Source organism: Odocoileus virginianus, chromosome 14, assembly GCF_023699985.2.
Source record: "Odocoileus virginianus isolate 20LAN1187 ecotype Illinois chromosome 14, Ovbor_1.2, whole genome shotgun sequence".
Classification (NCBI taxonomy): domain Eukaryota; kingdom Metazoa; phylum Chordata; class Mammalia; order Artiodactyla; family Cervidae; genus Odocoileus; species Odocoileus virginianus.
In genome coordinates this window covers 31,096,055-31,123,364 of record NC_069687.1, presented here as the reverse complement: position 1 = coordinate 31,123,364, position 27,310 = coordinate 31,096,055, and the positions used below count along the sequence as shown (strand labels likewise).

Below are 27,310 nucleotides of genomic sequence, written 5' to 3'. Positions count from 1 at the left end.
GAGCTGCATACCTCATGGTTCAGTTCCACCCGGTGTTGTGAATTTTCTTTTTTCTTTCTGGAATCATTCTAAGATAACACTGTGGTCCTATGTGTTCAGTCACTTAGTCGTGTCTGATTCTGTGACCCAGTGGACTGCAGCCTGCCAGGCTCCTCTGTCCATGAGATTCTCCAGGCAAGAAATCTGGAGTGGATTGCCATACCCTTCTCCAGGGGATCTGGGGGATTGAACCTGCGTCTCCTGTGTCTCTTGCATTGAATATGTATCCTTTACCCGGTGGACCACTGGGAAAGCTCTGCAGGTACCTCTTAGGGCATGTGCACCTTCAGGATACCGAGCTCACATTCTGGATAACCAGCAGAGTTTGTATCCATATTGCATCATGTTATATATTACATAAGAATATAACATTACTGTAATTATATAAATAAGTGATAATGGCTTATATCACATCTGAATTGCACATTCAATGTGCCAGACACTTTTAAAGCACTTTACAAACATTAGTTACTTTAATGCTCATAACAGTGAAATACCCATTTTTCAGATGAGGAAACTGTGACTAAAAGAGGTTAAATAATTTGCTCAAGATCATATTACAGTCATTTGACAAGAGGGGGAGTTGGAAAGAGCTGTCTGACCCTTCTTACCCACGGATGGGTCTTCTTCCTCATCCAGCCATGGGTAAGAAGTGGAGATGCTCGAGTAGGGGCTGACACCATTCCAATATTGACTACTGTCATAATTCAGAAAATACCCACAAAATTCATTCTGTGCTGGGAGTATGCTCATGGGAATGATTCCTGGGACAGGCAGTGGAAAGAAGGTCCTGATGATTCAGGCTCTCTTGCTGACTTAAGCTGCTCCTAAAATTTTAAGTATAGATCTTTGTTGGGTGGCAATAAATGCTAGCATGACAAGTCCTTTAATTACATTTTGCATAATTTTGTATGATTATCACATATAAGATCTTTTTTCCCTGGCATATTTGTGACAATCAACAAATGGTATTTTATGTCTAATTACTGCCTTTATCAAAGGAGGTATAGAAATATGCCACATGCAGAATTTGATGAGGAAAGAAGGGCTGATTAACAGCATGACAGTATATGACACATTTTCAATTTTCCGTTATCTTCAGTAAGCACTATCTTAATGACTTAATTTTCATGTGGAAAACCAGTACTCAGCAAAAACTCTTTAAGCTTTAGTTCTATTAATATTTTGATACTAGTTATTCACAAGTATTTATTCAGTCACTTGTTTTAATGAAAGATTATCCATTTCACTCAATAATTTTATTTATATAGCATAATTAAAAGTAACAAAGTGTAACTTAATGACATTGATAGCCCTTGTAAATTTGCTAAAATACTCTTACTACAGCCCTAGTAACATAATGATTGTTACATGCAAATATGTATGTTTTTTTCCTAGAAAAGATTAATCTATTCATATTTTAATTAATTTTAGTGAGCTTGATGCTGGCATCTTAGATATCATAGGTTGCATTGGACTATGTGAAATAGTATAAGAAAATGCTCACATTTCTTGGCTTAGATATAACAGCAATTTTCAAATTCAAGCAGGAAGTTTTGTAGGATTCCACATTTAGAAAGGTACTACTTTCAGCCAGTTGCTCTATATTTTCAAAATGGTTATCACTTCAATTAAGATGGTCTTTTTAAACTATAGATTTTTAGGGTAAGTACCATGAGAGGTATCCTAAAAGATTTTCTAATTCTTGAAAAAAATACGACAAAAACTTCATGTAAAAGACAGATCGATGTGTATCCATTAATAATCACAAGAATCGAAGAAGAAAGACTTTAAGTCAGAGGATGTTTTGGGGGCCAAAGGAACTAGGAGAAAGGGTGAGTGGTAATTAACTTCTAAGATGTCATCAGAGAACCTCTAATTCTGTGACTCTGGGATGCAGGAAATAGAATGATTATTATTTTGTATTACCTTTTATACATGAGCAAAATGACAACCATGAAAATTATTTCTGTTGACAGACCACCCGACTCTGTGCTAAGTATTTCACATGAACTTAAAAAGTGCCATATGCAACATACATTTTTTCAAATAGTATGACTGAGCTAATAACAAAGAAAGGGTTTAAACTTTTTGCTTATAGACCATAACTCATTTTGAACCTAGATCTCCAAATCCCACAGTATTATATAGCTTTGTCAATTCTGTGTCAACTACAACTGTTATTCTTAAATCTGGATAATTCTCCACCACAGGTGGGTGCAGGTGGTGTCACAGAAAGAGTTGATCTCTGTATCTGTTTCCCTGCAGTTCACACAACTGGTGAAGGAGAAGCAGAGAAGTCCCTGACCTTTCCATGAGCATCTGTACTCAAGTCTCATAGCTCCATGGTTTCTGGTGACTGTTCCCCCAATTTTAAATACCCTCTGTATCCTTGCCATCTAGTCTAGTCACTCTTTACTTCTTTCAGTTCCTCCCTCCAAGCTGTCTTTCTGCACAGTTTTCCTGACCAACCTCTTTGCACACTGATTCTCCCTTGTTTGCTTTGTTGAGCACTTTTTTTTTGTTTTTTGTTTATCAAATTCAGATTTTGTTTTGGAAAGAACCTAAACAGAAGTTTATATTTTCTTCTTCTTTGGATGCCTTCTCAAATTATGCTCTGAGTCCCTAGGGCAAGTGGTTTTCCTTTTACATCTACTTTAAAAATATATATATTATATGTAACTATCTCCTTCTTCCTCTACCTCCCTTTCTTTCTTCTCCCTTCCTTCCTCTTCCTACCATACTCTGAAAATAGACAGTGAATCAGTTGATATCTTTTAATCCGGTTTCTAGAGTTAATCTAAGACATACACATGTCAAGTTATAACTGATATTTGTAATTTATTTATTTTTTTTTACATGTTGGCCACTCCTTGCAGCAGGAGTGGACCAGGGATTTGAACCAGCGCCCCCTGTGGTGAAAGTGCAGAGTCTTAGCCACTGGACCACTAGGGAAGTCCCTGTAATTTATTTTTAAACTTTTAGTTGAAATTCAGACTCTTGATTTTGAGTTTGGATCCAAGAATGTATTATGGCTATCATCATAAATATAAAGTCTCTTCTGAAAGGGACTATGAGTGGTTGATAATTTTCCACCTACTCAAATGTCCCCCAAAGCTTTAAATTTTGACCTGCTTCCAGTCACCCTCATTTAGGATTAAAGCAAATTATATTTCATATTTGAATTTTTATAGCTCTGTCTTATTTTATAGATAAACAATAGTCTGGATAAAATGAAAAGCAAAAGCAACTTTGAAGAAGGAAATATGTAATAAAAAGACATCATAAGCCCACACAATGGCAAAGAGGCTGGGATCTGCTTGATAAGGACTGAAGGAATTTCATGTGCTGGCTGTATAAAATTGAGATTTTTTTTTTCCTGTAGCTGCTGATGGCCATATTTTTGGGCCTTCTGCCACCTACTCAAATGCTGCAAACCTGAGTTACTATGCCCTTATATCCTGGAGGTGAAGACCCACTCAAGCTAATTAGATGAGGTGACACTTCCCAGGGTAGGGGACTACCCAGGGATACAGTGGTTACACCTATTTCACCCACTGAGCTTAGCAAGGAAGTCTTTAGGCTTAAAGTAGAGCAATACTCTCTTGACTAATGAGATGTGGTTTTCTGGAAATACTGAACTTAAAAAATATATATAAGTGAAGTACAACCATTATGAAAGTGACATTGTGTTAGTAATGGACAAAGGTCAGCTGACTATTCTCTAGGGAAAAGCAAATGATTTTACAGTAAGTAGGAGATGTTGGAAGACAAACCTCTTTATGTGATGCAACTTAGTTCAGTGAGAAGGGACAAGACCTTTGAACCTGAAGTGTCCTGAAGGATATATGACCATAGGCAAGTTCTCAACTGCTCCACCACTCAGTATCCTGACCCGTAAAATGCAGATGATGACCCTCCATGTTCTGTCGGAATTACGTGTGCTGTCAATTGATGGCACTCACTGCTGAATATCTATACGTAGAAACACCCAAAACTTTTTTTAAAAAAGCCTGTGTAGGTGCTGTAGAGTCATAATAATAAAATGTGAAGGAAATCAAGAATTTGTGTGCAGAAAATAATGTGTACACTTACATGTGAACAGATTAATTAATCAATTGATTAGGCAAGTATGTGTTAACAAAGGTTCTGCTCTTGGTCTACAAAACATTGAAGGAAAAGGCATACATAAATGGGAAATTCTCTACTCCTTGGTCTTCCTCCCTAGACTAGCTGGGGAGATAGAAACATAGCTCATAATCCCAGTAAATTCCCAACGATACTTAAACTTGAAGGATGCACAAAGCCTGTCTCTCAACTGCCAGATGGAGTAATGCTCAAGTTTGCCAAATTAGCCAGGGGCAGTGAGAGCAGGAGAGAATTACCAGGGATGAGGGTCGCCGTACTGCCAGTGTTAGACAGTGTTTTGCTCTGTTTAATTCAGATCTATGTTGTATGAAGCAAATACTAGATAAACTAGAATGAAGCAAGGGCTTGTTTCAGCACCACACGACCCCAGAAGGCTGTTTTACTTGTGGACAGGTGATTGCCTTCCTGGTTAACCTCAATCTTTTTTTTTTTCTGTCCTCTTCACAATAATCACTTTTCCTACCTTTGGGCGCTGTATCTAAGAACTGACCCCGGAGGCTGTCAAGCTGCTCGATGGTCAGAGTGCTGTTTTCCTCCTTTTCCACAGGTGGAGGGCGTACCGGAGGAGGTGGGTCTGGAAAGACTTTCATATCGCCATTAATGAAGAAGTCTTCTTGGTCTAAATAAAGTTCATTCTGAATTTTGGTTGATGTTTCAATGTGATAGCGAGCTACCCCAGTTAGTTTTTCCACACTGAAAGTGGAAACATGAATAGGGTTATCCCCATTGAAAATACTATCAGATTAATAGTGTTTTCTTCTTAGACATACACAGAGTTAACACATTAGAAAATATAGCTAAGTTAGAAAATTCAATCTGCATGTTTAAAAATTCTAATTTATCCTCAAGTCCATTTGTACAAAGGCAGTAAAAATAAATAAATATAGATTAGAAATAAAATACATGCTCATTACAGGGCTAATAGTTTCACATTTTATAAAAAACTGAACAAAAAAATGATTTTATTGGTATTAGGCAAGATTATGTCAAGAGATATATTTCATTCTAAATATGGGCCAGAATAAGGTTATATGACAGAAAAACCTATAAAATATGACTATTAGTAACACATTTATTTGGAATCAGGACAAGTTGTATGTAAAATGAATTAAAGTTGATAATGGATTTCAAGAAAAATGGCTTTTCTCCAACTTTATATAAAGGAGTTTGATATTATCTAAGACCCATTTGACAGAATGGACTCTGACGAGATAGCCCATTGAAATTGCTTTCCTATGTTTATGGAGAATAACGTCGTTGGTATTGTTTAGTTGTGTCTGACTTTTGTGACACCATGAACTGTAGCCCACCAGGCTCCTCTGTTCATGGGATTCTCCAGGCAAGAATACTGACATGGGTTGCCATTACCTTTTCCAGGGAATCTTTCTGACCTAGGGATTGAACCCACATCTCCTGCATTGCAGGCAGGTTCTTTAACACTGAGTCACCTGGGAAGCCTGGTGAATAGTAATTCCCAGCTAAATCACATGGTATAAGCAGGTTTGGAGCGACTGTGGTGTGCTGGAAAGAGCCCCGGAAGCTGAGCTCTCATTGTACACCGTCTCCAGCCCTAGGTCCTCGAGTTAGTGACTTAAGCTCTCCAATTTCCTCATCTTTGCAAGGGAGCCCAAAACACATAACTCCATACCTTATGGTTATTAATGTGAAATCACATAGAGCATGGATTTAGGCTTTCCTAGGGATTATAGTTATAAGTCTAACTAAAGGCTACTTTAAAGGCCAGAGAAGTTTTATACAATAACTAAAATATCACTATAATACAGAAAGAATCTTATATCTTACAATAAAGATTGAACATGGCGGAAAAGTGTATATTTAATCTGCTTTTATATAACTCAGGAATATTTGTATACTAGAAACAAACAAACAAAAAAATCGTATTAGTCATTTTCTTTCAAAAGACAATCATGAATTTAATTACAGCACCCTGTATTTGTGAGTGCCCATACAGTGGAAGCAGTGTCAGACTTTACTTTTTTGGGCTCCAAAATCACTGCAGATGGTGATTGCAGCCATGAAATTAAAAGACGCTTACTTCTTGGAAGGGAAGTTATGACCAACCAAGATAGCATATTAAAAAGCAGAGACATTACTTTGCCAGCAAAGGTCTGTCTAGTCAAGGCTATGGTATTTCCAGTAGTCATGTATGGATGTGAGAATTGGACTGTGAAGAAAACTGAGCGCAGAAAAATTGATGCTTTTGAACTGTGGTGTTGGAGAAGACTCTTGAGAGTCCCTTGGACTGCAAGGAGATCCAGCCAGTCCATCCTAAAGGAGATCAGTCCTGGGTGTTCATTGGAAGGACTGATGTTGAAGCTGAAACTCCAATACTTTGGTCACCTCATGCGAAGAGTTGACTCATTGGAAAAGACCCTGATGCTGGGAGGGATTGGGGGCAGGTGGAGAAGGAGACGAGAGAGGATGAGATGGCTAGATGGCATCACCGACTCGATGGGCATGAGTTTGAGTAAAATCTGGGAGTTGGTGATGGACAGGGAGGCCTGGTGTGCTGCGATTCATGGGGTTGCAGAGTCGGACACGACTGAGAGACTGAACTGAACTGAACTGATATAGTTCACCATCTGCTTGATGGTGTTTGTAGGTTGGGGCAGAGAAGGGGCACTGGGTGAGGAGGGACACCAAATGCATGCAGAGACCGAGCCGGAACCAGGATATCAAAATAAGTGCGCCATCTAGTGGAAGGTTATGAAGAGTAACCTCAAAAGGAGGGTAGGGTAAGGAGAAATACCAGGAGAATGAAAAGTGGGATTCGAAGTTGAAAGAGATCCGGCAGGTCTACCTATTCATTTTTTCTTGTCACTGGAGGATTTTTGCAAGAACCAAAACCAAGAGCATAGCTGAAGAGCACCAGGTTTTCATTTCTTGTGGCCATATTCAGGTATCAGAGAGAGACATACACACACAATCCATCTGAGAAATATGTATCCATCTGATAAAAATAAGCATTTACACTTAGTGACCACAAGGATGGGTGCTGTGAACCCTAAGAATGAAGAAGGTACACTTTCATTTGTAAGTGGCAGGCAGAGATCAGGACTGTACATCACTGTTCTATGAGTAACTGTCTAATTATTTTAAGCATTATGGCAATGAGGTGACCAGGCTGAGGGGTATGTGTGTGTGTGTGTGTGTGTGTACGTGTGTGTGTGTGTGAGAGAGAGAGAGCAACAACTTAGATACAAACAATGAAGCTGAGGATTTTACAACAGAACTTTCACAGTGAGGCAAGAACTGGAGAAAACAAACCATAACAACCATCTTCTAGCTGGCCCATGTTGTTTCTAAGTACACTTGCTGTTTGTATTCTATGTATGCTGTGACTTCCAACTTATCAGTAAATGTTTATTGCAAACTGTGGTATGGCCCAGAATCTAGCAGAAACCTCTAGAAGAACCTGGTTTGAGTGTTTTCTTTTACAGATGAGGCTTGTGGGGTCGGAAGTGATTAGGCATGCTGTAATTTGTGGACAAGGAGAGAGTCCCCATCTCTTGGTCTCCTGACTGTTGAGGGCATTTCTGCTCTGCTGAGCTGCTTTCTTACACCTTCCAGGGGAGAATTAAGAGGATGAGATGTTCTCTAAGGACCTGTACCTGCCCATAAAGAACAATGAGCAGTCACAGGTCTGTTTCCGCTCTAGACTACAGTTCTGTTCCTCACTAGAAATGAGGATCTAGAAAACCTTTAGAATCTAACAGAAAAGTAAACTGGCTGTCACAAGGGAATCAGCCTAATGGGGTAACCATTTCTGTAAATGCCTTCTCCATCTCCTGCTCACTGGCCCTGACTAATAAGAAGCCTGGTATTAGAAAGATATGAAACATTATATCATGTCTAAAGAATAATTTTAAATTGCTTATATGCTTACCTCGTACACTAAGGTCCTCATGGGGCAGTGGGAAAACCAAACTATCATAAATAATGTGCAGTAGTGCCCTTTGATACATGACTTAACTGTGGTTAAAAAGAAGCAACACCAGTGTATAGGTGATTTCCTAAAAGGTCAAAATTCTATTTATAAATGTAATTCACATTTGTAAACATTTAACATTTTTTTTGGTCAATTCTGATCTTCAGGGATTAGCAAAGTAAATATTAAAAATACTTAAAATGTCATGCAGTTCTTTACCTGGCCATTTCATTCAAGTACCTCTCACCGAGCCACTTTTCCATGAGTCTATATACATCGACCGCCTTTATTACTAACTCTTCCAGGAAAGCCAATGCCTTTACCTTTATCAGTTCAAGTCGGAACTGTGTAGCTATCTCTATTTAAAAAAGAGAAATAAAGATGTTTTTAATGTATTATGTGGCATGAACTTTCTGATGAACCAAATTCAATTTTGAACCAATTATGCTTTAGTTCGTGGAACATTTGGCACATCTTTGATATACCAACATGGATAATCAATAACCTATCCACCTTGGAAACAAAACAGCATGTGGTAGAGTCATTTGACAGTTTACTTAAACCAAAATTATAATTCAATTTTATATTAATTGCACTTTGTCATATACCATTTGATAAATTGGAATGGGAAAACAGAAATAGATAATTTCTGAATTTCAAAAAGGGGGAGGCTAATTAAGTCTCTTGATCTCTCTTCTTAGAACCTTGGGAAGGTGACACCATGTCCTTCAGCACAGGTGAGAGGAGGGTGAAGCCTATGGTCCCAGGGCCCATTGACATTCTGGGCACACAGTGAGGTCTGTGATTTCCCTCTAAACTATCTGTCCAATCTTTCTTCTTTGCTTTTTTCCATTGCCATGTTTTGACACTGATTTATGTCTCGCCTCCACTACAGCAACTACCTCCATCCTGCTTTTTCCAAGTTCCCTTCCCCACCTCAAACCCAAATCCACCTGCCCCAGAGTGACCCGTCTCACCTGCACACATGCTTCCAGGCACTTTCTGCCCAGAATTCTTTACTAGCTCCCAGTTGCCATACAGGAAATGGAACTTTCTGGGCAGGGCCTACGTGACCCTCCACCTCCCAGATCCCTTGTTTCCAGAATGTGCCTCAGACTCCACAGCTACTCCCCATCGGTGGGTCACCTAGCTCCCCTCCCCAGTCTGTGCCCCCATCGTCCCCTGCACATACTTCTAACATTCTTCTTGTTCAGCTCAAGCATGAATTCAATTGCTCGGAAGTCTTTCTTGACTTCCTGCTCATGCCCTTTGTCTTGTCCACCAGGCTCCAATATCACAACATATTATAAGTGATCATTTGCAGTTCTGTTCCTCTGTATATTTTTTTCTTTTGATGCTTTGTGTTTGTGTATATATGTGTATATTTTTCTCACCTACTGTAGGACTGGCATATAGTAGAAACTCAGAAAACCTTTACTGTGTAAATGTGTGAATTCAGCCACACTAGGAACCATGTATGGAATGAACTGAAGGATGACGTATACCTAGCTACTGAAAGCAGATGTGGGAACAGGCAATGGGACAAACATGTGTCTTGACTTTCTGTATTCAACATCCTTCGGATTTTACTCTTGGAAATAAAAAACCAGGTGGTAGGAGGATGAAGAGAGGGGAGAAAAGGAGAGAATCAAGGGATGGAAAGTATCTTTAGTAGCTAATCGTCACTGAGTAGTTAATGGGTCCCAGCATATCCAACGCTGCATTTTTACAGATTTGACATTTAGTATATTGACCAGGCTTCTTTCCAATGAGGATACTTTGGTTCAATTTCTTGATATTTTCAAATTTTGTTTTGAATGGTATTTTAAGACACCTGGAAGAGCCAGGAGGAGATTACATCATACAAAATTGTTGCTCTCCATTGAGAACGAGGCCCTTGAATGTTATTGATCCATCACTAATTCTTCCATGGGGTCTGCTCCCAAGAGCTCCCTTTCAGTACTGGTTAACCTTTACTCAGGGTTTACTTGCCTAATGAGATGCCTAAATTATTCTTATTATATTATAGAAGCATAGCCTTAAGCCTTCTTTCAGCCTATAAGAGCACACCAACTCTAAAATATTGCTTCTGTTTTTTTTTTTTTTTTTGAGATTTTAATTACTGCTGATGCTCTTCTAACCTCTTCCCAAACTCCCTTTTTGAGATCCCAGCAGACAATCATACAATAGTCAGATCTAGTCTTCATATGGTTGCATGAAAACAGCCAACTGAATGCTATGCCTTTCAGTCAGTTTGCTTGTGCCTCACAGACACAAAGCCAGCCAAGGGCTGCATGCCTGCTGGTCTATCTTCTACTCAAAATATCATCTCAGTTCTTTCCAATTGCTACCTTCAAATTGCAGGGCGGCAAGATGCTCTTCCTTTATTTTGAGCTTCAGTTCGTTTTTTACTTCCACTTCCTCAGTCTCTTCTGCCGGCACTACTACAGGAGCAGCTTCTGCCATAGGTGGGGATTTACCTGAAAGGGTAATGAATCACGCTGAGATATCTGCTAATGGGCAAGTATACACACAGGGACTTGGACAAAATGCGTACAAAGTGGAGTGTGTAAAGCTATACATTTCTAGTGATTTGGGAAAGAGAGACCCCGGGCCAGACAGTGTGAGTGATGAAACATTAATACTCCTTCCTTGAGAATTCTCCATGTGGTATCTGGCTGGACACATATAAAAATGCCCCATTCATGGAGCATCATGGAAAAATGAGATATGCAGCTAGTGCGGACATGGTCACAGACTCCAAAGAGGGTGCAATTTAGAGTTTGGGGACAGAAATTAGCAAACCCCAAGATTGTGCTGGCCACCTGGAGAAACAACAGTCTTCAAAGGATATTTGCACTGGTCAGTGTTCCCCAGGTCCTCATTAAGAAAGACCAGAGAACAGCCTCATGCAGATACGTGGAAATGTACCCTATGGTCAAAAGTCTGTAATTCACTTCATTTTTAAAAAATTAATTAATTTATTTCAATTGGAGGCTAATTACAATATTGTAGTGTTTTTTGCCATACAATGACATGAATCAGTACATGTATTCCTCATCCTGAGCCCCCCTCCCACCTCCCTCCCCATCCCATCCCTCAGGGTCATCCCAGTGCACCAGCCCTGAGCACCCTGTCTCATGCATCGAACCTGGACTGGTGATCTGTTTCACGTATGACAATATACATGTTTCAATGCTATTCTCTCAAATCATCCCACCCTCGCCTTCTCCCACAGAGTCCAAAAGACTGTACTTTACATCTGTGTCTCTTTTGCTGTCTTGCATATAGGGTCATCGTTACCATCTTTCTAAATTCCATATATATGCGTTAGTATAATGTATTGGTGTTTTTCTTTCTGACTTACTTCACTCTGTATAGTAGACTCCAGTTTCATCCACCTCATTAGAACTGATTCAAATGCATTCTTTTTAATGGCTGAGTACTATATGTACCACAGCTTTCTTATCCATTCATCTGCCAATGGACATCTAGGTTGCTTCCATGTCCTAGCTATTGTAAATAGTGCTGCAATGAACATTGGGGTACACGTGTCTCTTTCAATTCTGGTTTCCTCCATGTGTATGCCCAGCAGTGGAATTGCTGGGTCGTATGGCAGTTCTATTGCCAGTTTTTTAAGGAATCTCCACACTATTCTCCAAAATGACTGTACAAGTTTGCATTCCCACCAACAGTGTAAGAGGGCTCCCTTTTCTTCACACACTCTCCAGTATTCATTGTTTGTAGACTTTTTGATAGCAGCCATTCTGACCGGTGTGAGATGGTACCTCATTGTGGTTTTGATTTGCATTTCTCTGATAATGATTGATGTTGAGCCTCTTTTCATGTATTTGTTAGCCATCTTTATGTCTTTGGAGAAATGTCTGTTTATTTCTTTGGCCTATTTTTTGATTGGGTCATTTATTATTCTGGAATTGAGCTGCAGGAGTTGCTTGTATATTTTTGAGATTAATTCTTTGTCAGTTGCTTAGTTTGCTATTATTTTCTCCCATTCTGAAGGCTGTCTTTTCACCTCGCTTATAGCTTCCTTTGTTGTGCAAAAGCTTTTAAGTTTGATTAGGTCCCATTTGTTTGTTTTTGCTTTTACTTCTATTATTCTGGTAGGTGGGTCATAGAGGATCCTGCTGTGATTTATGTTGGAGAGTGTTTTGCCTATGTTTTCCTCTAGGAGTTTTATAGTTTCTGCTCTTACATTTAGATCTTTAATCCATTTTGAGTTTATTTTTGTGTAAGGTGCTAGAAAGTGTTCTGGTTTCATTCTTACAAGTGGTTGACCAGTTTTCCCAGCACCACTTGTTAAAGAGATTGTCTTTTCTCCACTGTATATTCTTGCCTCCTTTGTCAAAGATAAGGTGTCCATAGGTGTGTGGATTTACCTCTGGGCTTTCTATTTTGTTCCGTTGATCTATATTTCTGTCTTTGTGCCAGTACCATACTGTCTTGATGACTGTGGCTTTGTAGTATAGCCTGAAGTCAGGCAGGTTGACTCCTTCAGTTCCATTTTCTCAAGACTGCTTTGGCTATTCAAAGTTTTTTGTATTTCCATACAAAATGTGAAATTATTTGTTCTAGTTCTGTGAAAAATACCATTGGTAGCTTGATAGGGATTGCATTGAATCTATAGCTTGCTTTGGGTGGTATACTCATTTTCACTATATTGATTCTTCTGATTCATGAACATGGTATATTTCTCCATCTATTTGTGTCATCTTTGATTTCTTTCATCAGTGTTTTATAGTTTTCTATATATAGGTCTTTTGTTTCTTTAGGTAGATTTATTCCTAAGTATTTTATTCTTTTTGTTGCAATGGTGAATGGAATTGTTTCCTTAATTTTTCTTTCTGTTTTCTCATTGTTAGTGTATAGGAATGCAAGGGATTCCTGTGTGTTAATTTTATATCCTGCAACTTTACTATATTCGTTGATTAGCTCTAGAAATTTTGTGGTGGAGTCTTTAGGGTTTTCTATATAGAGGATCATGTCATCTGCAAACAGTGAGAGTTTTACTTCTTATTTTCCAATCTGGATTCCTTTTATTTCTTTTTCTTCTCTGATTGCTATGGCTAAAACTTCCAAAACTGTGTTGAATAGCAGTGTTGAGAGTGGGCACCCTTGTCTTGTTCCTGAATTTAGGGAAAATGCTTTCAATTTTTCACCATTGAGGATAATGCTTGCTGTGGGTTTATCATATATGGCTTTTATTATGTTGAGGTATGTTCCTTCTATTCCTGCTTTCTGGAGGGTTTTTATCATAAATGGATGTTGAATTTTGTCAAAGGCTTTCTCTGCATTTATTGAGATAACCATTAGTTTTATCTTTCAATTTGTTAATGTGGTGTATCACATTGATTGATTTGTGGATATTAAAGAATCCTTGCATCCCTGGGATAAAGCCCTCTTGGATCATGTATGATCTTTTTAATATGTTGTTGGATTCTCTTTGCTAGAATTTTGTTAAGGATTTTTGCATCTATGTTCATCAGTGATATTGGCCTGTAGTTTTCTTTTTTTGTGGCACCTTTGTCTGGTTTTGGTATTAGTTAGGGTGATGGTGGCCTCATAGAATGAGTTTGGAAGTTTACCTTCCTCTGCAGTTTTCTGGAAGAGTTTGAGTAGGATAAGTGTTAATTTTTCTCTAAATGTTTGGTAGAATTCAGCTGTGAAGCTGTCTGGTCCTGGGCTTTTGTTTGCTGGAAGATTTCTGATTACAGTTTTGATTTATGTGTTGTGATGGATCTGTTAAGATTTTCTATTTCTTCCTGGTTCAGTTTTGGAAAGTTACACTTTTCTAAGAATTTGCCCATTTCTTCCAGGTTGTCCATTTTATTGGCACATAGTTGCTGATAGTAGTCTCTTATGATCCTTTGCATTTCTGTGTTGTCTGTTGTGATTTCTCCATTTTCATTTCTAATTTTGTTGATTTGATTCTTCTCCCTTTTTTTCTTGATGAGTCTGGCTAATGGTTTATTTATTTTATTTATCTTCTCAAAGAATCAGCTTTTAGCTTTGCTGATTTTTGCTACAGTCTCCTTTGTTTGTTTGTTTGTTCTCCCATTTATTTCTGCCCTAATTTTTATGATTTCTTTCCTTCTACTAACCCTGGGGTTCTTCATTTCTTCTTTTTCTAGTTGTTTTAGGTGTAGGGTTAGGTTATTTATTTGATTTTTCTCTTGTTTCTTGAGTTAAGCTTGTATTGCTATGAACCTTCCCCTTAGCACTGCTTTTACTGAATCCCATAGGTGTTGGGTTGTTGTGTTTTCATTTTCATTCATTTCTATGCATATTTTGATTTCTTCTGTGATTTGTTTGTTATTCAGAAGCATGTTGTTTAGACTCTATATGTTTGTATATTTAATAGTTTTTTTTCCCCTGTATTTGACATCTAATCTTACCACAGTGTGATCAGAAAAGATGCTTGGAAAGATTTCAATTTTTTTGAACTTACCAAGGCCTGATATATGGCCCAGGATGTGATCTATCCTGGAGAAGGTTCCGTGTGCACTTGAGAGAAAGGTGAAATTCATTGTTTTGAGGTGAAATGTCCTATAGATATCAATTAGGTCTAACTGGTCCATTGTATCATTTAAAGTTTGTGTTTCCTTGCTAATTTTCTGTTTAGTTGATCTATCCATAGGTGTGAGTGGGGTATTAGAGTCTCCCTCTATTATTGTGTTACTGCTAATTTCCCCTTTCATACTTGCTAGCATTTGCCTTACACATTTTGGTGCTCCTATGTTGGGTGCATATATATTTATAATTGTTATATCTTCTTCTTGGATTGATCCTTTGATCATTATGTAGTGTCCTTCTTTGTCTCTTTTCACAGCCTTTATTTCAAAATCCATTTTATCTGATATGAGTATTGCTACTCCTGCTTTCTCTTGGTCTCCATTTGTGTGAAATATCTTTTTCCAGATCTTCACTTTCAGTCTGTATGTGTCCCTTGTTAGAGGTGGGTCTCTTGTAGACAGCATATATAGGGGTCTTGTTTTTGTATCCATTCAGTCAGTCTTTGTCTTTTGGTTGGGGCATTCAACTCATTTACATTTAAGGTAATTATTGATAAGTATGATCCTGTTGCCATTTACTTTGTTGTTTTGGGTTTGAGTTTATACACCTTTTCTGTATTTCCTGTCTAGAGAAGATCCTTTAGCATTTGTTGAAGAACTGGTTTGGTGGTGCTGAATTCTCTCAGCTTTTGCTTGTCTGTAAAACTTTTGATTTCTCCTTCATATTTGAATGAGATCCTTGCTGGGTACAGTAATCTGAGTTGTAGATTTTTCTCTTTCATCACTTTTAGTATGTCCTGCCATTCCCTTCTGGCCTGAAGAGTTTCTATTGGAAGATCAGCTGTTATCCTTATGGGAATGCCCTTGTGTATTATTTGTTGTTTTTCCCTTGCTGCTTTTAATATTTGTTCTTTGTGTTTGATCTTCATTAATTTGATTAATATGTATCTTGGGTTGTTTCACCTTGGGTTTGTCCCTGTTTGGGACTCTCTGGATTTCTTGGACTTGGTTGGCTATTTCCTTCCCCAATTTAGGGAAGTTTTCAACTATTATCTCCTCAAGTGTTTTCTCATGGCCTTTCTTTTGGCTTTCTTCTTCTGGGACTCCTATGATTCGAATGTTGGGGTGTTTGACATTGTCCTAGAGGTCTCTGAGGTTGTCATCATTTCTTTTAATTCTTGTTTCTTTTTTCCTCTCTGCTTCATTTATTTCCACCATTCTATCTTTCACCTCACTTATCCTATCTTCTGCCTCAGTTATTCTACTGTTGGTTCCCTCCAGAGTGTTTGTGATCTCAGTTATTGTGTTATTCATTATTGATTGACTCTTTTATTTCTTCTAGGTCCTTCTTAAACATTTCTTGCATTTTCTCAATCCTTGTCTCCAGACTATTTATCTGTAACTCCATTTTGTTTTCAAGATTTTGGATCATTTTTACTATCATTATTTTGAATTCTTTTTTAGGTAGACTCCCTATCTCTTCCTCTTTTGTTTGGTTTGGTGGGCATTTATCATGTTCCTTTACCTGATGAATATTCTCTGCTTTTTCATGTTGTTTAGATTGCTGTGTTTGGGGTGGCCTTTCTGTATGCTGGAAGTTTGTGGTTCCTCTTTATTGTGGAGGTTCCTCCCTGTGGGTGGGGTTGGATGAGTGGCTGGTCAAGGTTTTCTGGTTAGGGAAGCTTGTGTCGGTGTTCTGATGGGTGGAGCTGGATCCCTTCTCTCTGGAGTGCAATGAAGTGTCCAGTAGTGAGTTTTGAGGTGTCTATGGGTTTGGTGTGACTTTTTGCTGCCTGTATTTTAATGTTTAGGGTTATATTCCTGTGTTGTTGGAGAATTAGCTTGGTATGTCTTGCTCTGAAACTTGTTGGCTCTTGAGTGGAACTTGGTTTCAGTGTAGGATGGAGGCTTTTGGATGAGCTCTTGTTGATTAATGTTCCCTGGAGTCAGGAGTTTTCTGGTGTTCCCAAGTTTTGGATTTAAGCCTCCTGCCTCTGCTTTTCAGTCTTTTTCTTACAGTAGCCTCAAGACGTCTCCATCTATACTACACCGATTATAAAACATTTCTTTTCAAAGACAATGGGCTGCCTTTCAGGGTGTCTGGTGTCCTCTGCCAGCGTTCAGAAGTTGTTTTGTGGAATTTGCTCAGCATTCAAATGATCTTTCAATGAATTTCAGGGGGAGAAAGTGGTTTCCCGTCCTATTCCTCCACCATCTTAGGACTGCCCCACCTACTTCATTATTTTTTAACTAGTACTTAACTACAAGTACTTCAGAGATAGTCTATGAGAATTAGAAAATAAGGATTTGTTAGTGTTTGCCTGAGAATGAACCCATAAGAAATGGCAGTGTGATTCTAGCTGCAAACCCAGGTTATATAATTCTACTTAGTTCAATAAATCTTTCTTGAAGGTCTGATGTCAAGGGGTTCAAATTTTGGGAAGAAGACAAATACTAACAAAGAAATCATAATTAGATGTGTTGCATCTTATTTGCAGTAGTGGAATGTAAGTATAAGTTACAGATGAAAGAGCCCTTAATCTCTCTGGGTTTCTGTATTAGCATTTGTAAAATTAGGAAATTGGACCCAACTAACTATTCCATTAAAGTAAATTGAATCATTTCCTTCAAATGCTGATTATTTCCTTTATGTTCACCATTTGAGACAAATGAGGGTCACAAGTTCTTAATTGTAGTGCCACTCTTTCCTCTGCTCCAGGCGCCATCACCTCACGCCTCTCCCATCCTCAGGGTTTCGTTGCAACTCCCACCCTAGATACCTGGATGGACTCCACCCAGGAAGCACTTCCTACTGCCTCAGATAGAGTGAGGTGATTGCTCTCCAGGGACCTGTTCAGTTCAGTTCAGTGACTCAGTCATGTCCAACTCTGCAACCCCATAGCGACCCCAGGGACCTGTACTTCTGCGTAAAGAATAATGGTTGGTCACATGTCTGTCTCTGCCTTGGACTAGAGTTCTGTCAGGGCAGGGACCATGGTTCTGACTTTTTATGTAAGTTCACTACTGTGTCCCTCGGACCCATCTTAATTGTGTTCTGCATGGTGGGGACCTAACAAACACATCAGGAGCAACCGATCAGTGGAGGGACTTCTGCTCATATGCTTCCCTCTCTTCCTCTCTTGCCTCAAGTCACTTCAGAAATGTACAAGCGGGAACATTCAGAGGGCAGAGTATATCTGTGGAGGAGCTCATCCCCAAAGTTATTGGAGGTGTCTCCGAACTTAAGTTTTCTTTCCTCTTTTTACTCTATCTTAAAGGGTTTTAGGCAGGAGGAGGCCTCCAGGAGATTAAGTTAAACCTGAGATCTGAATTAAACCTAAGGGCATGGAAGGAGCCTAGTGGGCTACAGTCCATATGGTCACAAGAGTCGGGCATGACTGAGTGACTAACACTTTCTCACTTTCACTTCAAGCCTGAAATTTACACACACAGAATTAGCTTTTAGGCTTACCTGGTGGCTCAGCAGTAAAGAATCACCTGCAATACAGGAGATGTAAGAGATGCTGGTTCCATCCCTGGGTTGGGAAGATCCCCTGGAGAAGGAAATGGCAATCCACTCCAATATTCTTGCCTGGTAAATTCCATGGACAGAGGAGCCTGGTGGGCTACGATGGTCCATGGAGTCGAAAAATGAGTTGGACACGACTGAGTGACTAAACTACCACCTGTTGCTTGTAACCCTCTCTTGATAAAGGCAGCTACTGTCAGTCCTCTTGCACATACTTTTCAGACTGCACAGGGTCCTCTTGGGGTTCTTTTCACATGTTTTACACGGTCTTTGAGATTTATTTCACCCTAAATACACTTGGTTATGTGGATAGACAACTTAGAAGGGGCTGGCATGGAGAATGTTTGCCAACTAACATTCGAGCTTACAGAAGCCCAAGTCTCTAAATAAAACCTAATGAACAGCATTCTAGTAACTCAGAGGCTCATGTGCCTGTTAAGTGCTTATTTTTCACCAAGGAGAGGTTAAGCATCCATGGTTCTGAATGTTAAAGCTGTGAATACCTTTTCCTTTTTTGTCCTCTTTTTTTTTCTTGGGTTGTGGTGGTGGTGGTGGAGGCTCCTTTTTCACTTTTTTATTTGCAGCCGCCTGAGGAGGTTTTTCTTTTGTGTCTGCTGGCTGGTTTTCTTTTTCTTCTTCCATGAGCCTCTGATGAATTTCAGCAGCCACCTGGTTGTATGAGAGCAATACTTCAGTTAGTGCACCTTTTATGAAAGATGATAGCTATGTGGATTGAGTCATCACCCAATGTCACTGAAACCTCTTTTTACTGAAACAACCATGCCATGTACTGAGTCTTTACAGAACACACTTTGATGTTTCACTTAAATGGAAACCGGTCTCTGTCCTGAGATGTGGCTTCCTGGGGCCCTCTGTGGGGCAGCCACTCACTTTCTCAAGCCCTGCCTGCCATGTGTCTTTCTGTTTCCTCATTGCTGCCTCCAAACCTGGAAAGCTTCATAGTCATACAAGCATTTCTTTCTCAATCTCAGACCTATGGATTGAATGCTCACTATTCTTCCAAGTTATTTAACATATAGGCAGAGTACATTACAGGGAATGCCAAGCTGGATAAAGTATAAGCTGGAATCAAGATTGCTGGGAGAAATATCAATAACCTCAGATATGCAAATGACACCACCCCTATGGAAGAAAGTGAAGAAGAACTAAAGAGCCTCTTGATGAAAGTGAAAGAGGAAAGTGACAAAGTTGGCTTAAAACTTAACCTTCATAAAACGAAGATCATGGCATCCGATCCCATCACTTCATGGCAAATTGTGGGAAAACAATGGAAACAGTGACAGACTTTATTTTTTGGGCTCCAAAATCACTGCAGATGGTGACTATAACCATGAAATTAAAAGACACTTGCTCCTTGGAAGAAAAGCTATGGCCAACCAAGACAGCATATTAAAAAGCAGAGACATTACTTTGCAAAATGAAGGTCCATCTAATCAAAGCTATGGTTTCTCCAGTAGTCATATATAGATGTGAGAGTTGGACTATAAAGAAAGCTGAGTGCTGAAAAATTGATGCTTTTGAACTGTTGTGTTGGAGAAGACTCTTGAGAGTCCCTTGGACTGCAAGGAGATCCAATCAGTCCATCCTAAAGGAAATCAGTCCTGAATATTCAGTGGAAGGACTGATGCTGAAGCTGAAACTCCAATCCTCTGGCCCCCTGATGCGAAGAACAGACTCACTGGAAAAGACAATGATGCTGGGAGAGATTGAAGGCAGGAGAAGGGGACAACAAAGGCTGAGATGGTTGGATGGCATCACCGACTTGATGGATGTGAGTTTGAACAAGCTCTGAGAGTTGGTGATGGACAAAGAAGCCTGGCATGCTGCAGACAATGGAATCACAAAGAACTGGACATGACTGAGTGACTGAACTGAACTGAACTGATTCTTTCAAGTTCCTGTTATCTCTTGGATTTCAATCTTGGGCATTCCCCTAAATCAGTGTTTCTCAATCGTTTTTGGTTGTTGTTCGTTTTTCGTTATTGATTGTTTTTAAGTCCGTTTCTCCTAATTACATTCCCCTCCATGAAATCTGAATACTGCAGAAGTGTACCTGCCTATGTACTTTATATATGTCTGTGCTTTGTACATAGTGAGAATCTGTCTTGTTCTTCAGTCAAGTTTTGGGAGTCCATGCCCTGTATTAACTGGGCTCATGGACACTTGAATCCTGGGCTCACATTCTATTCTAACACTAGACATCACTCCAGGAATGTACAGTGTTCATGGAGGACGGCCTGTCCCCCAGCTAACCACATTGCTGGTTCTTAACTTCCTCTCCCTGGGAGACTTTGAGCTTCTCTCCCTATCTGTACTGTCCTCCTTTCGCTCTCACAGATTTCCTGGTATCAGAGATTAACTGTGTGGTCACAACACAACAGCTGATGAATGGGGTGGGGTGAGCTGCAGCTGGGACCCCTCCCTTTCCCTGCAGGAAAACCTTGTCTTGGGGCTTGTGCAGCTGCGGCTGTGCCTGCAGTTAGAAAGACCGCAACTTTCAAACCATGTTATCTTCTGGATATATGCCCAGGAGTGGGATTGAATTTGAAAAACTGTATGGGTTAGTAGCTCAGTTATGTCTGACTCTTTGTGACCCCATGAACTATAGGCTCCCAGGCTCCTCTGTCCATGTAATTCTTCAGGCAAGAATACTGGAGTGGGTAGCCATTCCCTTCTCCAGGGGATATTCCCGACCCAGGGATCAAACCCAGGTCTCTCACATTGTAGGCAGATTGTTACCATCCAAGCCACCAGGGAAACCAATGGAAAAGAATAGAAATGTATATATGTATAACTTTGCCGCACACCTGAAACTGACACAAGATTGTTAATCAACTATGATCCAAGGTAAAATAAAAATTAAAAATAAAATAAATTAAAAAGAAAGATTAGACCTGCTAAAATTTGCCCAATGGCTACTGGAGAGGTGAAGGGCATTTATGGGCATTTCTCCAAAAGGGAGAAAGAAAACACACACACCAAGGGGGCAGTAGCAACAAATGGCTGAAAACTTAAAAATCTCAGTAAGGCAACTGGTGAGGAAATGGAGGTCTACAGAGTTTGTTTATTTATTAATGTCCTTCCTGTGTCCAAGTCTGATGATATTTCTGGGGAGAATTGGGTTAGGGGCCTGAAGGAGAAAGGGGGAGTTGGATAGAGGTGAACAGAAAGATGAAAAAGGCACAATCTAATGTTTACCTTCAAAGAAGTTTGCTGTCCTGTGGGCAACACAGACCAGCCAATTCCTGTGCTCTCCAGATCCCTGCCGCAGAGTCCCACCATGCTTTACCACCGTGGCTCAGCATGTAACTGTCCTCAGCTGTTCTGCGTGTTGTTCACTCAGTTGTGCCTGACTCTTTGCAACCCCATAACTGTAGCCTGCCAGGCTTCTCTGTCCGTGGGATTTTCCAAGCAAGAATACTGGAGTGGGTTGCCATTTCCTTCTCCAGGGAATCTTCTTGACCCAGGGATCAAAACTGGGTCTCCCACATTGCAGGCAGACTTTTTACTATCTAAGCCTCCAGAGAAGCCTTCAACTGTTCTATGACTGTTAATTCTCATCTGCAATCTTGAAATGGGCGGAGAGCTCTCAAGAGCTAAGCCAGCCCTGCGTCTTAGTTATCTCCATTGCTTTTAGCATCTATGTTAATATTCATAGAAGATGTCCAGGAAAGGCTTATTGATTGATAGGATTTTTTAAAAAATAACCATATGCTACAGAATATATCCATAGCTTCTGGCGCAGTGGTCAAGAATCCATCTGCTAATGCAGGAGCCGCAAGAGATGTGGGTTCAATCCCTGGGTCAGGAAGATCCCCTGGAATAGGAAAAGGAAACTTGCTCCAGCATTCTTGCCTGGAAAATTCCATAGACAGAGAAGCCTGGTGGGCTACAGTCCATGGGATTCTGAAGAGTTGGACACAACTGAGTGACTGAGCACACACACACACCCACAGCTCTTTCGGTATTAGCAGAACCTCGGAGGGATACAGAAAGGTTTCAAAGAGTAAGGAAGTTTTTTTGGTGTGTGTGCATGTGTTTTTTTAATCAGATGCTCTTTTGATAAAAATGAATTTCATGATATATACTGTACTTTCAAATTCTTGGTAAAACTGTTAACATTCTTCCCTAAATTGCAAGCAATTCATTTTTGAATCCGTTCTTGCAAGGCACAGTAAGTTAGTAATTTCCTTTAAAATTGGATTTTTCTCCTCTGTAAACAGCTTTGTGATAATGGTGATGGTGATTATCATTACCTGCATTTTTCTAGGCCACTTCCCTCAAACACCTCTGGGTCTCTTTCAAAAATTAACATAATTCACAGTATACCTAGTAATCTAGCTTGTAAGGCTGAAGAATTGTAGAAATAATGCTTTTATATAGTGGGTGTTAAACATGACTTGTTTCTTTGAAATCATTGCATACCTGCTAATTAGAAGAAAGTTCTGTTAAAAATTAACATAACATACTAAGTGGATAGCGCTTGGTAAAGCTGCTGTGTACAGAAAAAGCCCAGGCTAAAGTGCTATCATTTCAATTGCCCTGATCTCATCTGGTCCTGTTCTCCCTGCATCACGTTATTGAATCAAGCTTTTCTTATTTGAAACTCAAAGTTCTCTTGTGTGTGTTAGTTGCTCAGTCATGTGTGACTTGTTGTGACCCCATGGACTGTAGGCGTTCAGACTCCTCCACCCATGGAAACCTCCAGGAAACAATACTGGAGTGCATAGCCATTCCCTTCTCCAGGGGATCTTCCCAACCCAGCGATAGAACCTAGGTCTTCTGCATTGCAGGTGGATTCTTTATGGTCTGAGCCAGCAGAGAAAGTTCTCTTAAGGTCATTTAGTGTCAAAATCATCTGGAAGTCTACTAGAAATATAAAGGGCTTCCCTAATAACTCACTTGGTAAAGAATCCACCTGCAATGCAGGAGACCCCGGTTCAATTCCTGGGTCGGGAAGGTCCACTGGGGAAGGGATAGGCTACCCACTCCAGTATTCTTGGGCTTCCCTTGTAGCTTAGCTGGTAAAGAATCTGCCTGCAATGGAGGAGACCTGGGTTAAGTCATAAAATCAGGATTCAAATGTAATTATTGGGAATATTAATTACAAAACAATCCTTCCTCCTATGCTTTTTGTATGGTTTTCAAAAGTCTGCAAACAAAGTGGTACAGTTTTAAACAAATTTCTTAATATAATGATCTATTATATTTAGTTTCCAAAAAACTTTCATATTCATTATTTCATTGGATCTTTTCAGTCATTCAAGAAAGGCTAGGTAGAATGTCTCCATGTTACAGATAAGGACCTGAAGACTCAGAGAGGTTAAGTGATTTTCCTGAGATCACACAGCTTACCCAAGAGGTATGGCCAGGGCTCTTGGTGCTGTATGATACTCTCTAAGAATCTAATATTTTAAAACTTATTTTCCTAGGTAATTTTAGTAGGATGCATAAGACTTGTAAATTATGTTTATGTTCAATTAAATGAAGAATAATAATTAATCAACTTCTCTTCTTAGAACTTTTAGATCTGGTTTCCTACTCTCTGATGCTTGGTAGTTGTGGTTTTTGCAGACTACAGCTCATTGCCACTGCCATCATCACTTATATGAACATCAGTGTTACGAGCATAGCAGCAGAAGCATCTCAAGAATGTTCTGAGGACTCAATATTTTGTTAGATGTGGGCATTATGCTACATGTAGCAGATACAGAAAGTTTTAGAATTGTTAAGTATTCAGGAAAACATTAATGAGATAAAAATTATAAACAATAACCTAGACACTAAGAGTCAAGAGTAGGAGAGACAATAACTGCTACAAGGATGGGAAGAGCATATGATCACAGAAGGTTTGGGCTTCAGGAAACAGACAACCAATTGGTTGGTAATGAAGGAAGTACTAAGACTTAAAGAAAGTGTAGGCTGAATTCTTGACTTTAAAAATCTGGCCCTACTGGGTCCCATTCTTAAATGGCAAAGTTGACCTCTCTGTTTCTCTTATTTCTTCTAGGAAAAACAAACAAACAAACTTCTGGGAGATATAAATGTATACTATGAACATTGTGTAAATTTTCTATTCTTAGCATATTACCAACTTTGGAATTCAATGAATGGGTGTTACTAAAATAAAATGTAATAACCAGCATTGCTTACCATGTGAGATATTGCCAAAGAAGACTGCTGCCACACATCCATCACCATCTTCTCATCGGCCTCAAAGTTTAACTCTACACTTTCCAGCGTGTAATCAATCTTGCCCTTCAGGATGCTTTTTGTTTTGGGCTTGGATAAAGCTGACTCTGGAGAAATGGATCTTCGAGGAACCAGGGGAATTCTTGGGAAAATCAACAGAAAAGAAATATAAAGACTTTAACAGAATTCTATTTTTGTGGTCATGCTTCTCAGTAAATTTTGTTCTCTTGGTCTAAGAAGAACCCTTCTGATGGAGAAAAGACTATGAAACGCTGTATTCAGATTTTTATGAACCAGAGACTCTTATTGACAAGAGGAAACTAGAGACAAGCAATGCTAAAACATAATCTTTAGGACTAATTCTTGGCAATTATGAGAAAGGCAGTTTTATGAAGAAATTCAATTTTGGAATTTATCTGGGATATAAACGTCCAATAAGGAATGAAAAAGTGAACCAAATAGATTTGAGATTGCTTCCCTGGTGGCTCAGATGGTAAAGCATCTGCCTACAATGCGGGAGACCCAGGTTCAATCCCTGGGTTGGGAAGATCTCTTGGAGAAGGAAATGGCAACCCACTCCAGTATTCTTGCCTGGAAAATCCCATAGATGGAGGAGCCTAGTAGGCTACAGTCCATGGGGTCGCAAAGAGTTGGACACGACTGAGCGACTTCACTTTCTTTAATATGATTAGCACTTGGCTTCTGGAAATGAACAGTTAAAAGCGGGATATATTATAATAGATGTGAGGTCTGCAAGGGGTGTCTCACTGAGGTTTGAAAGCACCAGCAGCCCTTCCCCCACCTTGAGAATGGATGATGAACTGTTTTGCAAAGTGCTGTGAGAACGCAGAGTGAAGCTTTCCCCTTGCTCTCAACCATATTGCTGCTGCCCCTGTGTAGAGATTTTAGAGCTGCCCCTGGTAATGTCCAATCCCTGAAGGATCCCAGGATCTCAGAGGCTAACTGCAGGCAGTGATCCACAGATCCGAATGCTTACTGTGACTGGGATCCCGCTCAGTGATAGAACACAGGAGGGGCTTTCAGCTTGGGCAGAAAGGAGCTCCCAGGATGCCTTGGCTAAAACTTGAGAAGAGCATGCGTTTAGCTTGGCAGACTCAAGTTGCTGGGGAATGGAGCAGTGATGCAGAAAGCTGGCTGTGAATTTTTGCAAATCACTGGCTTGGACATATTTTGAAGCATCAGACGAGGATTTCTGAAGCTGGCTCTTTGATTATCACAATGTTTGGAATTTTGACAGTATACGGTACCTATGGAGGCCATGTGTTTATGACTCAGTACCCACCTACCCACAAGGCCAGTTGACACTTTAATAATCAAGTAATGCTCAGTCTCAGTCACTGAGACATATTAGATTCATGTGTCTAGCCAATTAAGGTAATGTTTGTGTGATTATCTCTAGACATTTAAGATGGGGCAACAGGCATTTCTGAACACCTTGCTTTGGAGGACTGCAGTGGCGGCATATCATTTAAAAAAGGAATCTGGGTTTAGAATTCATCTACTGAGAAAAACTCTGGTCTAGCCAGTTCTCTCACTATCAGTAGATATTTCAGTAAATATGAACTGGGGCATGTCACTTGACTTTCTGAGGCTCCATTCTTCTTGGAAGAATACAAATATAATAATATTATTATTGCTATTATTTCTGTACATTATTTGTTATTAGTTAATACCATTATTATTACTATTAGGCTGTTGGAGGAATAAAATTGACAAACTATGTGAAAATGCTTGACGCTGTGCTCATCTCCCTACCCATGTGAGACTGGTTGACTGGTTGGCTGGCACATCCATTGGCTGAGAGTTCCAGGAGATACTTACAGCAGTGATTTGAGGTTGACACTGGTGCAGAGTTGTTTTGCAGAAAATAAGAACTGGCTGTTCTTTTGCCCGTCTCATTCTACTACCCAACATTAACAGCTTCCCCATTAGGCCTGACTTGCTATTTTGTGCTAAGAACAGAATGAACTGTCCCTGGGGACACGGAACCTTGGCCTCTTTTGATGACTCTTGATGGTTCATATCACTTTGGAAATTTTCTTATTGTTTTTAATTGCAATGTCCTCTTTCAGCACTGGCTGAGTTAAAACATTTATCTTGTGTTTGTGTCAAAAAGAGGGTACAGATTTTCCTTTTTGTGTTTTCTTGCTTATGCGTGGTCCTGACAGGGACATGATGGGATTAGATGGAAGAAGTCTACAGAGAAATGGGCCTCAGATCACTGTGGAATCCTGTTGTGCTCAGGCCATTTCAAATTCTTGACGGCATAAGGGAGGGTAAAACAAGTGATACTCACAATTAAAACAGTGCATGTGGGGAAGAATCGTTCGTTGTTATATTATGCAGTAAAGATAATAGTTACTACTTATTGAGAGTCACTGGGACTAGGTCTTAAGTTTTCTGACTCTCAGACATGGTGCTATATGTTCTGAGGATTTCATTTTCTGCGGTCTTCATAACCACCCTACTTTTACAGATAATGAAACCAAAGCTTAAGAGAGTTGTGGGTGACTTTCCCAAATATATTGTTTTAATTTATTTACATATAACTAGTAATTGCCTTAAAATGTAATTTTTATTCTACCCTTAACACCAAGTTTATTTTCATGCTGGTGGGAATCTGATGTTAGTTCACTAAGAAGTTTCAGTCTCACAAAGACATAACCACATAAGTTTGAGTCTTTACTGTTTCTCAGTTTCCTGTACTGTAAAAGAAGACACATAATGCCTTGAAGCTTCATTTACATGATGTCACACAAAGACACATCCATACACACAGAACAGCATGGGACCTTTCATAAAAGTGGTAGAGGTCATGATCCCTTACCAGAAAGCCTTGTGGTCAACAGTGTTTCAGAATTCAGAATTTGTATACACTAT

General features: G+C 39.6%; 1 protein-coding gene and 1 non-coding gene across 6 annotated transcripts in view; one reads left to right on the top strand and one right to left on the bottom strand.

Moving 5' to 3' along the window:
• Window positions 1–27,310, bottom strand: part of SPEF2 (sperm flagellar 2) — a 183,056-nt gene that overhangs the window by 38,098 nt on the left and 117,648 nt on the right. For all 5 annotated transcript variants that reach the window (XM_070476571.1, XM_070476575.1, XM_070476572.1 and 2 more), the window contains 5 exons: window positions 24,371–24,551; window positions 18,700–18,865; window positions 10,489–10,617; window positions 8,357–8,495; window positions 4,652–4,881 (listed from right to left, as the gene is read on the bottom strand). In XM_070476571.1, coding sequence (XP_070332672.1) covers window positions 4,652–4,881; window positions 8,357–8,495; window positions 10,489–10,617; window positions 18,700–18,865; window positions 24,371–24,551 — 845 coding nt within the window. The remainder of the gene's footprint in view (window positions 1–4,651; window positions 4,882–8,356; window positions 8,496–10,488; window positions 10,618–18,699; window positions 18,866–24,370; window positions 24,552–27,310) is intronic.
• TRNAC-ACA (transfer RNA cysteine (anticodon ACA)) lies at window positions 24,885–24,956 on the top strand. The gene has a single exon. It is a non-coding gene; the product is annotated as a tRNA-Cys (tRNA).